This window comes from Solanum dulcamara, chromosome 10 (assembly GCF_947179165.1).
Source record: "Solanum dulcamara chromosome 10, daSolDulc1.2, whole genome shotgun sequence".
Taxonomy (NCBI): domain Eukaryota; kingdom Viridiplantae; phylum Streptophyta; class Magnoliopsida; order Solanales; family Solanaceae; genus Solanum; species Solanum dulcamara.
The window spans coordinates 3,695,233-3,708,984 of NC_077246.1; the positions used below are offsets into that span (position 1 = coordinate 3,695,233).

Consider the following 13,752-nt stretch of genomic DNA (forward strand, 5'->3'; position numbering starts at 1 on the left):
TGAGTGTGATGTTTCTTTTGAGGTAGCCATGGATATGTCGTTGGCACCATCTAAGAGTATTAGAGGCTTCATAGACAGAGTCTGATGATGTAATCGGAGTAGTTCTCCTTAGAAACTACTTCTTATAAGAATTATCTATTTTTTCTTTGATTATGACAAGCCCACATTAGTATTCTTAAGTCTTCCACTGATGAATAAATAAGAAATGAGACCAAGTGGTTCTCTCGGAAGCCAGAAATGATTTCTGAGTGCCGGCCACGCCTAGGGTACCCTCTCGGGCGTGACATTTAGAGTCGATATACCCCCGTTATGAAAGTGGCTCATAAGTCAGATTTACCCTTACCGTTACACAAATGACTCACATATATTCCTACCGTTACAAAAGTTGCTTACATATATGTGAGTCATTTGTGTAACAGCAGGAGTATACACGATTCACTTTCATAACAAGCGGTATATCAACTCTAAATGACAAAGTTGAATGGTATATCAGACTCTTTTCCCTAGTTAGATGTGGGGTAAGGAAGGATCAACTTTTATTAGGGTTCGTTAGGTCACAAATATTTTTGGAAAGAGTTTAGAAAAAATTAGAGAAAAATTTGAGAAGTGGTGTTTGGTCATACAACTTGATAAATATATTTGACCTTATCCCAAATTATAAAAATAGTATTTTTATAATTACTATTTTATACCCAAATGACACATGTCATCTTTTAATTAGTCATCATGTCACGTCATCAGCGAGTGTAATACACACACTTTGTAATTTGTAATTTTAGTTGATTGTCAAAAAAATGTCAAAATGACACAGCAGGACCTAACATGAGGTGTCTAAAATGGAAAAATTTTAATTGAAGTGTCTAATTGAAAGTTGGTGTCAATTTTAAGGGGTCACCGATTGATTTAGCCTATTTTAAATAGATTTAAAGAATGATTGCAAAAAAAAATAATCAAAATAAGGGAGATAAGCGTAATATTGTAAATGAGAGAGGTGTGCGTTATAGATTTATATGTTTTGAAGGGAAAAGGTTAGTATGGTCTTTTTATATTGGACCTTAAATAAATATCGCTATCTAGCAGCTCCCTTGTACAATCTGATTTACACAGTTATCCATATCTGGACTAGAAATCTTAAAAAAGACCGAGTATGGAATACTACCATTTAGCCTTGTTCTTCACAGCTTTACCCGTAGGAATTTTAACTCTTTATGGCATATTAAAGAGAGCAAATGGTTGGTATTATTCAATCAAATTTTGTTCAAAGAAATATAACATCCCTCCTGGTGATATGGGCTGGCCACTTATTGGCAACACAGTTGCTTACTTCAAATCTTGCATAAGTGGCGATTCAAATTCATTCTTATCATCCTTTTTTCATAGGTAAATTATGATTTTTAATTTTTCACATATTTCATTGTGATATATATTTGCTTCGTTGATTGGACTCTTGAAAAATATATATCATTATGTGTGTGTCAAATCTTTCAAAAATAATATAGTTATGGAGAATCTGACATGAGTACTGCGACAAATTTCTTTATTTAAAGGTTTGGGCCAGGAGGAATGTACAGGGGTTACATATTTGGGAAGCCAACCATTATTGTCACAAAGCCTGAAATAACTAAGAAAATATTGCTGGATGAAGAATATCTTGATAGAGGTATGCCTGATTACATGAAAAAATTAATTGGACTAACAACTTCTATCCAAGAAGACAAGCATTCTCGGCGATTAACAGCTCCGGTGAAAAGCCATGGATTATTATCTGATTATTTTGATTATATCGATAGAAACGTGAGAACTACACTCGAGAAATATGCTGCTACAGAAGAACCCGTTAAGTTTCTCTCTACCATGAATAAACTTACATTTGAGGTGTTTATGAGAATTCTTTTAGGTGGTGAGGTTAATCGAGAATTGTTTGATGAAATGTTCGAGGAGATTACTTGCCTCATTAGTGGTGTTCATAACTTGCCCATTAATCTCCCAGGATTTCCTTACCATAGGGCACTTAAGGTAAGATGTGTCGAACTTGTATAACTATCTCGTTTAAAAGTTTAAATCGTTAGATAGAATAATATGTTTTTTGTATCATGCTATTTTTATTATGATTTCAGGCTCGAAGAAAATTAGCTGAGATATTTCGACAAATATTAGAAGAAAGAAGAAAACACATGATTGCAAAGGATTGCAAAGAAATGCCAAAGTCCAACATAGTTGATATGTTGTTATCAGACATTAATCAAGATGATTATGAAGACAAAAGATTAAGTGATGACAAGATCATTGAAGTCCTAGTGTTGTTTGGATTTGCTGGTTTTGAACCTGTTGCTCTTATGGCTACCAAGGCAATTATGAACTTGGAAAAACATCCCCATTTCTTGGAGAAAGCCAAAGTATGTACTCATTAATTTGTTCTAGGGGTGTTAAATGGGGTGGGGGGGGGGGGGGGGGGGTAAGTTGAATTTGGACGGATGGGTTGTGTTAATTAGATTGAAATGGGCTAACAAACAGATCATAACTCAACTTGTCTGATTGGACGGATTGAGTTGAATTTGAACAAGTAAAAATGGACTAAGTGAATCCACCTTTAAATTACTTAGGGTTGAAAAGGGTCAACAAACGGGTCCTAATCCAACCCTTGCAATTCTTACTAAATTTTAGTTTATTTATTTATTTTTTATAATTTATTTATATACCTAGTAAAAAAAATCTTTATTTATAATATGACTATATATAACTAAGATATCAACAAAAAAAATTTGATAAGACAAAATTTATCATGGATTAATTTGAGCTACAAATTAAATTAGTCCAATTTAAGATGAGATTAACTAGATGGATCAAAATAAATTATGTTAATAACTGAGCGAATTATTAATCGATCCAAACTTAAGCGGGTTGAGTGGGTCGTGTATTCATAAGTGGATTTCACACATCTACTTCATTTCATTTCATGTTTGACAATTTTTTTTTTCTTTACAGGAGGAGCAAGAAGATATAGTTAAGAAAAGATCATCTTCAAATGTTGGACTTAATTTTGATGAGACTAAGCAAATGACGTATCTAAGTAACGTAAGACAATGTTATGATGTTTTTGTATTAAAAGTGGCTACTTTCATGAAATTATCCAATGTTGGCTACGTTTGAAAAATTGATTGGATACAGAATTATAAAAAAAATAAAAAATTTGACACTTGTCGATCTTAAAGATGTTATGTTATAATATTTGTGTGGCGATAAAAACTTTTCATTAGTAATAAAATGGAAAATGTAAGTTGAACTGTAAAAAATATTCAGAAAATAATACAGTTATACAAAAGTTTATTTGTATAATTAAAAAAAAAGGGAAAAGGCATAAATTCCTTCCGAAAATTATATCGAAAAGTCAGTTACATACTTAAATTATCAGGCGATCTATTACACACTTAAATTATCTAAAAGTGACAAAATTGGACTAACATGCATTATTATTTGTTCACGTATCTCATATTGACAGGTAATTAATGAAACGCTACGTCTTGCTTCCGACCAGACAATATTCCTTAGAAATACAAATGCTTCATATCACATAAATGGTTGGTACTAAGCCTTCATTTTTTTTCGTACTAATATATTTTCCTCTGTTTGGAAATATTTGTTACGCTTTAATTTTTCAAAAGTCAAATTATATGAATTTTGATTAATATTTTAAGATATATTATTTTATTATATTGATATGAAAAAAAAATTATAATTTTAAAAATTAGTCAAGATGACTTTCAAAAGATGAAATATGAAAAATATTTTGAGACGAAGAAAATTGAATGATTCATTCATTTATCTCTTGTATGTGCAGGGTACACCATACCCAAAGGGTGGAAGTTTTTTGCAATTGCATGGACTGTTCATATGAATCCTGATATTTATGTTCAGCCTAAGGAATTTAATCCTTCAAGATGGGATGTAAGTGACATGTACCTTAATTAATTGTGTTTAAAAATATAGTGGGTGATAAATTGTGTTTTTGCCTTCTTTTTTTCACTTAAATATTAGAAAAAATTAACTAAATACATATCTTATTTTATCATAATTTTGAATTTTTTTTACCATTTAAAAAACTTTCAAAAATTTTCTCTCGAATACATCACTCTCCTTTTGCTCATACATCCCTATTCCCCTCTCGGACACATTCCTCCCCTCTCTGATACATCTCTCCACTCTCAGATACATCCCTCCCTTATGTATCCGGATGTCTTATCCCTTTTCTAATACGTCTCTATCCCCTATCTGATACATCTCTTCCCATTCGGATACGTCTCTGATCCCCTATGTATCCAGATGTTTGTTGATGTATCTGAAAGCCTAGTGATGTATCCGAAATTCATAAATTTTAAGAATTTTTTGTAATTTGAAAAATAGTAGGGATATAATGTAACTAACTCTTAACATTATGTGATTTACGTAAATTACACTAAATATTAGGTATTTATTAGCATTAGGGTTGAAATTCATAATATGGATATACCATTAAAATTAGCTCATGAAAATGTGATTTGTTAAACATGTCATTTATTAATTCAATCAATTTTTACCCGTCTAATTCAATTCATCTAAAAATTAGATTAATTTGGGCCAAATATGTATTCCAAAATTAACTAATGAGAAGTTTCATCAAAATATTTATTAAAAATAATACATTTGATATATTATATATAATCATAATTAAAAAAATAACATAATTAGATAATTAAATAAATTATAAGAGAACATATCCAAGTAGTCTAGGCTGATTTGGGTAAGTTGAGCACTGATCCATGATTTAACTCATTTAAATCTAAGTAATAACTTTTTTTTATTAACTTAAATTATTTTGACATGCTCAAATTTGTTCAATCTGTCTATTAAACCCTCCTACTTATAATATCTCATAAATTGTGCTCTTACCATAAAATCAAAACTATGTAGCCATGAAATTTTGTCGCTTAGCCAATATCCATGTAATTATTACTCATTAATTAATATGACAATAACATACTCATTCATGTATTAGTTTTTGTTTGATAGCTAGTTAGAAAATAAGTCATTTATGTATAAAATTACTAAGATATTTGGTTTGCAATTTATAATAATCCGCATAACTAATACATGTATAAGTCAAATGAGAAATGATGTATTATTTTATGCAATGTAAAAGTTGAACATTGTCACATCCCAGGAGGGTACCCTAGACGTGGTCGGCACTCAAAAATCATTAATGATTTTCAAGCGAACGACTTGGCCTGATTACACATCCGTTCATTCATTAGACCAGCGGAAGACTTAAAATAAAAATACAAATAGGTGGGCAAATTCAATCAACAATCTAACTCAAGGAAGAAAGGTCATAAGGCAATAAATCAAATTCCAATCTATGTCATGAGAATAGTCTGACAAGAACAATTCAAGGAATAAAAAGAGTCAATCAACACATCTCTATCTAGTCTATTAAGCATCTATCAATATTGTCTAAATGGTGCCAATGACAGGTTCATGGCTACCTCAAATCAAAATGAAAAGACTAAACTCAAAGAAAGAATAATATAAGTGGTATCCTCCGAATGCAGGGGAGGACTCACCAATCAGCTAAATGTGAACAGATCCTCTACGGTGCATCTGTTGATGATCTCTAGGTTCTGTCTTTGCATCATGAAATGATGCAGGTCCAAATGGACGTCAATACATAGAATGTACAAGTATGTAATATGACAGAATGAAACATGCATCAAGGTAGAATAATATCAGTTCAGAGATCTCAAATCAGAATGATGAGAAACTCAATCAGGATGTCGTAAGTCTAAAGTAAGAATAAGGTTTAGACAGAGACCAATCATATACAATCCAATCCAATCATTAGAGTACTATCAATACCTATTTGGAGTTTTTCTTATCCCATAACAATCACTTATGAGCCAGTGATCGTACAACAAGCTTGTTGTTGTTGCCACAACCGTCCAATGCTTTGCCAAGGTAAGGGACGAATCAACCAATCATAAATCCAACAAATTAATCAAATCCTGTTATGTCCGGACAATAAGGGAATCCATCCAATTTACGGTACAATCCTCACTTACTTTGGCTACATAGTTATTGAATTTGAGTTGTTAATTACTCTCACTCAATTCGGTACTCAATACTCTTTCTAAAACTCAATGCTTATAAGACTCTATACAATCAGTTCAATCTAGTCATTCGATAAGTCTCATTTGGACTCTTATCAATTCATCAATTCTATCACAATCAAACCTCTCGACGAATCATACTATCTAATCAATCCAAATCACATCTTTCAAGCGTAGTTTAGATATGCATTTATGATGACATTTAATTCTATTCAATCCTATTTGGATTCAATTTATGAAATACAAAGGACCTTCAAGTGTCATTGAGGCTACATTCATATTCAATTGCATTCACATTCAAGGCATTCACGATTCATGCTTTCAAATTCAATCATTACATGTAGATAGTAAATTATATGCAACATTTGGTTAGGGTTCATATGGGAAAAGGACATAATCAATTATTCTAAGTATTTAATTTATAAAACTATCAACTATACAATATCATGCAAAAATTTACTAGAATTTAGGGTAACTTTCAAGAACTCGTTCATAAAAGACTCAAGTTAATCTCAATTCAACAAATCAACGAAGCAGTGCACATGGACGAACTCAATCCATATTTTAGTTAGCCTTACATACCTGAAAATCGAAGACTTTGAAGAATGACTTGAAAACCTTGAACCCTAACTTTCTTTCTTCTCTCCAATTCTCTTCTCTCAAAGTTCTAAGTGTTAAATGAGAGGAAATATTCTTAGGATATTGATACGGGATGAATTTTTATCTCAAAACGGCTTGGGTTAAGTTTGGAAAAGGTGGAAAAAGTCCGAAATGTCCTTTATTAAGAAAAATCTAAAGAATGGGCTCGAGCGCACTATTGGCGCGCCGCCCAAGGCCCCAATTGTGGCTTGTTTCGGGCGCACTGGTGGAGCGTCGCGCCAGGCGCCAAACTGCTGCAACAATAGTCTTCAGTAAAATGATCATAACTTTTTACTCCGAACTCAAAATGGGACAAACTTGATGGAGTTGGAAAAAAGATTCAAAGACCTTTAATTTGATTAGTTATGGACCACCTAAATCTTAATATTCTGAGAGATATAGTCATTTGAAGTTGACCCTTATATGATCTTATACTAAAACTAAATTGGTAAAGGATCTTTGAACTCGACTTAGTACTAGAGGTTCCTTATGACCCTAATTCACCTCTAATACGCTTCGTATACTTAGTAATTGATCCTAAAACATATATACAACTAGAATTCATCGGGCTCGAGCCTATACGAATAAGAAGAATGACTCGCATCTTAGCTTAAAATTTTTTGGTGTATAACAAACAACGAATACCCGCACAATTAATACATGCGTTACAACTAATACATGCATAGTACTAACCAACTACCAACCGACTTTGTGATTTCACAAGTGGAGCCTGAGAACGGTGAGGTTTATGTAGACATTATCCCTATCTTTGTTGGAATAAAGAAATTGTTGAGTAAACTGTTTCCTATAGTTCATCGGCTCAAGAAAAGTATTTTTCAAAAATAGTTTTAAAAAATACAAGAGTAAAAAGCTAAGTAAAATGAAAATATTGAAGAAAAAAAGAAATGTCAGAAAAAATAATAAAGATAAAAGAAATAATAGTAGTAATAAAATTAATGAAGAGTAAAATAGTGCAATAATAATAATAATAATGAAAATGTGCTCTAAAAAATCGCTTGATTACCTTTTAGCATCTTTCTATTCTAATTTCGTAACTCCATATACTCTTCTATTTAGAATCACATCCTTATTGAATCGAAAATGAATCATGTACCGTCTAGTTAATCGCTTCTTTTTAATTATTCCCTGTCTATCTCTACCTTTCCTTAAATATCACTGTCAATCTTTTGTACCTCCTTATTAGGACAACTGCGTTTTTCCTTTTTATATATCTAAATCTATCTGAGTCTCATTTCGAAGACCACTCCCACATAACTTATTAATCAATGATCTAGTGACATGTTTACAGGATATGGAAATTAAGCCAGGCAACTTTCTACCCTTTTCATTGGGCCCCAGAGCATGCCCAGGATCCAATTTTGCCAAGCTTCAAATTTCAGTAATTCTTCATTACTTTCTTCTTTACTACAGGTAAATAGCTCCGTACTCATAATCTGAAATTCACTAATTATATTTTGAATTATTAACTTTAATTTTTAAATATATATTTTTATTTTTTACTGAAATATTTTCAAAGGGACTAAAATACATAATTTTAATTTTCAACAACTTAAAATCTTTATTGCAAAATTTGTTTAAAAAAATAAATACTTCGAGTCTCGTATTCGTACTGATCATCTGAGATTCACCAATTATTATTTCTTATGTTCTAATTTATGTGACTTTTTTTGAAATACTGCTGGTTAAGTTAAAGATGTTGTTGACCATATATTTCATAAATATTTTGAATTATTATCTTTTTATGTAATTTAAATATACTTTTTTTTTACTGAATAATTTCCAAAGGGACTAAAATATATGAATTTCTTTCCAAGAACTTAAAGAATTTATTACGAAATTTATACCAAAAATAAGTATTTTGACTCTCGTACTCGTAACCTTGTCATATGAATTATATTGAGATGGACGGAGTATATGAAATAAAAAGAAAATATCAATTACTGATTAAATCGTATTTAAATTTAATTAAACGATATTTGATATGCATGCAGAATTGAGAAGATTAATCCAGAGGAGAAACCTTATCCTCCTGAAAATTGTCTTGTGAAATTCAAGAAGCTCTCAGCCTCTACTGATTGTAATTAATCTTTCATGTTGTAATCTTGAAAAATAAATTTGTTTTGGTAGTAATAATCTTGAAAACAATGAGTATATTGAATCATATTATCAATTATTGAATTAAGTTGCAGTCTGAGTGATAAGCAAGAAAGAATTCTGATTCTAGTTTAAAATTGGATATTTTTGCCCAACGTTTAATTCACTTAAAGCCTAGTTTTTGTTAGGAAATGTTTTACCCCTGAAATTTTTGACGTGAAGTTGAATTTAGTCATGCTCGTTTCAATAGATATACCGAACACCAAGTGAAAACTTTTGAAAATTTCTATTTACTATGTTTTTCTCTCTTTTTCATGTCTATATAAGGATTCATCGTATGAAATAAAGAGATAGGTCTCAGAACCCCCTCTCTCTATGTTTCTTACAATTTTCCTCATTATAAAAGTTTCCAACATAAAAAAAAAATTCATTTGTGTGCGCTTTCTATTACATTAAGAAGATTTGGTGAAGTCTCACGTACATAAGGTAAGTTTTAATTTCTTACATTCTAATTTTTTATTTCAATAAAGTTTTAGCCTAAATTTTAATGTGTTGGACTATAACATTTACTAAATTATTACAAGAAAAAGTGAAAGATTCCTTTTGAGAATCATATCACAGTCGAGGCGGAATGTTTAAGTTATTTCAGGGGTCCTGTTGTGTTGCTCGTTGAGCCAAACAAGGCGTTGTAAGGACTGATTTTTTGGACTTGAATAACTTGGATATATTCTTGATACCACTGTTATCTTGTAAAAATTCATTGAGTATCATCAAACGATCTGATTTCCTCATCTGGCACCTCTCTATGACTATCATTCTTATTTATCTTTTTTTTTTCAGAATTTTGCTCTTTTCTTCTTATTTTTCTGCTTAACTAATTTAAGAAATCCCAAAGTTATCTACATTTATTTCATTTGAATTTGTGCTTAAACTGGCCGCTTGAGTACCTTTAGCTAAAGTAACAGAAAATTTAGTAAGTACAATAATTTATGTTAGTGTATTTAACATGCCAATTATGTACCGTATTGCCTAATTTTCAGTTTCTAAAACCTTTCATTTCTACTGCCATTTTCCCCCTTGGAATCAATAAGAAATTTGTGTTAGAAAATATGATTTTTCCATCCCATTTTCAGCTATTCAGCTCTATGAAAAGAAGAAAAAAAAACATAGTGAAAAATAAATTTTCATTGAAATACTGTCTTTCTAATTTTTTTTCCGTATGAAAACACTACAATTCTTTTCTCACTAACTCAATTAAAATATCCGTGAAAATATCTAAAAAATATTTTTCCAAAAATTTCAATAGGAAAATAATATTTTAATATTGGGCTGAATAATTTCATTGCCCTTAGTATGCATGTTCTCTAGTTTAGAGAAATAATTCAATTTATTTTTTCTTTATGTAGTTCTATTCTTAGACATTTAATTTATAATTTTAGTTTGTATTTTCTCTCGATTTCCTAGGACCAAGATAGAGCTATCAGTATATGATTTATATTTTATATTTTTCTTATGACTAAATTTATAAAAAAAGAAATATATTACTGTTCGAAACGCGAATTTGTTCACTAATACAGCTTAATATGGCTACTCACATTTTTTTTTGTTCACTCGTGTTGTTATTATTTATGTTGTTTAAACTATTTAAAAATATTATCATATTTATGTAGGATCTTCTAAATATGCATTACTTAAAAACATACACATATTAATATTTTTTAAAAATCCAAGCAACACATATTATCACAGGCTATGTTGGATGAGTTTTCTTTTGATAGTACCTTTAATCACAAGGTTTACAAATTACAACACTGTAAATGTAACAAGTCCGTAGACTCCAATTTTGTTGACAGATAGCTCCACTTCTAAGGAAACCAAGAAGAATACGAAAGTTGAAACACATGGTTTTCAGACTCTTTTTTTTCTAAAATATTTACAAGATCCTCCGTAATGACCCGGGAGAGTAATATGTATAACTTCACCGTGATTCACACTATTTTTAGCATTTAGAGGCTACTCAATAGAAATTAAGTGATTTTTCTCAATTTTTCATGTATGTTAGTCAATTAATATTTTGGTGATATGGTTTTCAAGTACTTTTTTTTCAAAACCTTTACATGACCCTCCGTAACTACCTGGGAAATAACATGTATAGCCTATCATGATCCACACCATTTTTTTTGCATTTAGGGGTCATTCAATAGAAATTGGGCGATTTTTTAAGTTTTTCGTGTGTGTTAGTCAATGAATTTATTGGTGATATGATATTTGAGCACTTTTTATTCTAAAACATTTACAGGACCCTCCGTAATGACTTGGGGGAACAATAAGTATAGCCTCACCATGATCCACGCTATGTTTTTTCATTTAGGGACCACTCAACAAGAATTAAACACTTTACTAAGTTTTTCATGTGTTATCAAGGAATTTTTTTGGAGATATGATTTTCGGACATTTTTTTTGAAAATCTTTACCCTCTTTAATGACCCCGGGGAATAGAACGTATAGCCTCATCATGATCTCCACCATTTATTTTGTATTTAGGGACCACCCAATAAGAATTACGTATTCTTTTAATTTTTTATGTGTTACTCAATTAATTTTTTGGTGCTATGATTTTCGGATCACTTTTTTTCAAAAGCATTACAGGATCCTTCATAATTACCTGGGGAAATAATATGTATAGTCTCACCATGATCCACACCATTTTTTTTAGCATTTATGGGCAACTCAAAATAAATTATGTGATTTTCTCAGTATTTCGCGTGTGTTAGTTAATGATTTATTTTTGTGATATGGTTTTCAGGCTATTTTATTCCTAAACCTTTACATGGCCCTCATAATGACTTGCGAGAATAGATGTACAACATCACCATGAATCACGTTATTTCTTTAGCATTTAGGAGCCACTCTAAAAGAACTATACGATTTTCTCAATTTTTCGTGTGTTTTGGTCAATGAATTTTTTGGTGAAATGATTTTCGGGCACTTTTTCTCCAAACCTTTACAGGACCCTTCGTAATGACCTGAGAAAAAATACGTATAGCCTCACCATTATCCATGCCATTTTTTAGCATTTAGGGTCACTCAACAGGAATTAAGCGATTTTCTTAGTTTTTCATGTGTGTTAGTTAATAATTTTTTTTGATGAGATATTTTTCGGGAATTTTTTTTCCAAAAACTTTACAGGACTCTTCATTATGACCATGGGGAATAGTATGTATAGCCTCACCATGATCAACGTCATTTTTTTGGCATTTAGGAATCACTCGACATAAATTAGATGATTTTCTTAGTTTTCGTGTGTGCTGGACAATGAATTTTTTGGTGATATAATTTTTGGGCACTTTTTTTCTAAACCTTAGCAAGACCTTTCGTAATGATCTGGGGGACAGTACGTATAGCATCACGATAATCCACACAATTATTTTTGCATTTAAGGGTCATTCAACAAGAATTAAGCAATTTTCTCAGTTTTTCGAGTGTATTAGACAATGAATTTTACAGTGATATAGTTTCTGGGTATTTTGTTCTAAAATCTTTACAGGACCCTCCATAATGTCTTGAAGGAACAATATATATAGCCTCACCTTTTTCTACGTCATTTCTTAGGGCCACACTACCTGAATTAGGCGATTTTTTTCCCAAATTTTTCATGTGTGTTGCCCATTAATATTTTGGAGATATAACCGTCGTTCAATTTTTTTCTGAAATCTTTATGGGACCCTCTGTATGTAACTGAGAGAGCAGTATGTGAATATTTAGGTGAACTGACTTCCAGTCAATTTGTTTATGAAACTTTTATGGGACCCTCCGTAAGTACTTGAGAAATCAGTACGTATAGCTTGACACGATCCATGGCGCATTCATAGCATTTAGAAGATGCACAAGCAAAATTAGGCAATTTTTTTATTTTGCGTATGTGTTAGCCCATGATTATTTTTGTGAATTAGCTTTCGATCAATTTTTTCCAAAACTATTATGGGGCCATCCGTAATAAATTGGGGTATCATTACGTGTAGCCTCATCACTATCCACAATGTATTTAAAGTATTTTGGGGACGCACAAGCTTTTAAGGTAAAATAAATGTGGACATACACATATTATACATAAAAAAATGTGCTTGGAATAAAGAAGAAAATAATGTCAAGAGAATTTATATGTAATCTAGCAAGCAATTATAAACTTTCGTAGATACAGTCTTATATAGTATTATATATTGAAATACGCATCGTAATATTATTGTTGGACTGTATAATTTTAAAATTTTTGCTTTTTTTTATTAGATATTTGAGTCGAGGTTAAAGTAGAGTATCAGGGGGATCAGTACGATCCACACAACATTTATAGCATTTAGGGGTCGCACAAGCGGAATTATGCAATTTTCTTATTTTTCGTGTGTGTTAGCTCATGAATATTTTGGTGAACTGACTTTCGGTCAAAAAAAATTTGAAACTTTTATGGTACCTTCCATAAGTACCCGGAATATCAGTACGTGTAGCCTCGGCATTATCCACGATACATTCATAACATTTAAAGACTGCAAAAGCAGAATTAGGCGTTGGTCTCATTTATCATTTGTGTTAGTCCATGAATATTTTGGTGAACTGACTTCCGGTTAATTTATTTCTGAATCTCTTATGAGACCCTTCATAAATACTCGAGAAATCAGTACGTATAGCCTCAACACGATCCACGATGCATTCATAGCATTTAGGGCTACACAAGCAGAATTAGATGATTTTTTTATTTTTCATTTGTGTAACCATCAATATTTTGGTGAATTCGCTTTCGGTCAATTTCTTTTCGGAACCATTATGAGACCATCCGTAAGTACTCGATAGATCACTATGTGTA

At 31.2% G+C, this 13,752-nt stretch overlaps 1 protein-coding gene across 2 annotated transcripts; it reads left to right on the forward strand.

Annotated features, from left to right (window-relative positions):
• The first annotated feature begins 1,074 nt into the window (after positions 1-1,074).
• On the forward strand, positions 1,075-8,994 carry LOC129904976 (beta-amyrin 11-oxidase-like). 2 transcript variants are annotated; one of them, XM_055980384.1, is made up of 8 exons: positions 1,075-1,380; positions 1,548-2,016; positions 2,118-2,396; positions 2,986-3,075; positions 3,500-3,578; positions 3,839-3,945; positions 8,089-8,210; positions 8,792-8,994. In XM_055980384.1, the coding sequence occupies exons 1-8, from the start codon at positions 1,148-1,150 to the stop codon at positions 8,883-8,885; spliced, it is 1,473 nt and encodes a 490-aa protein (XP_055836359.1). In that variant the 5' UTR covers positions 1,075-1,147; the 3' UTR covers positions 8,886-8,994. The 2 variants fall into 2 exon arrangements, with proteins under 2 accessions (XP_055836359.1, XP_055836360.1); XM_055980385.1 differs by lacking the exon at positions 8,792-8,994 and having other exon boundaries at positions 8,075-8,210.
• Positions 8,995-13,752: the final 4,758 nt, after the last annotated feature.

What these genes read in the sequence shown, in the direction of transcription:
- LOC129904976 (XM_055980384.1), top strand. Translation starts at nt 1,148, where the DNA reads ATGGAATACTACCATTTAGCCTTGTTCTTCACAGCTTTACCCGTAGGA. An exon ending in AAATGACGTATCTAAGTAAC is followed by an intron (nt 3,076 to 3,499) that starts GTAAGACAATGT and finishes TCATATTGACAG; the next exon opens with GTAATTAATGAAACGCTACG. An exon ending in TACTTTCTTCTTTACTACAG is followed by an intron (nt 8,211 to 8,791) that starts GTAAATAGCTCC and finishes ATATGCATGCAG; the next exon opens with AATTGAGAAGATTAATCCAG.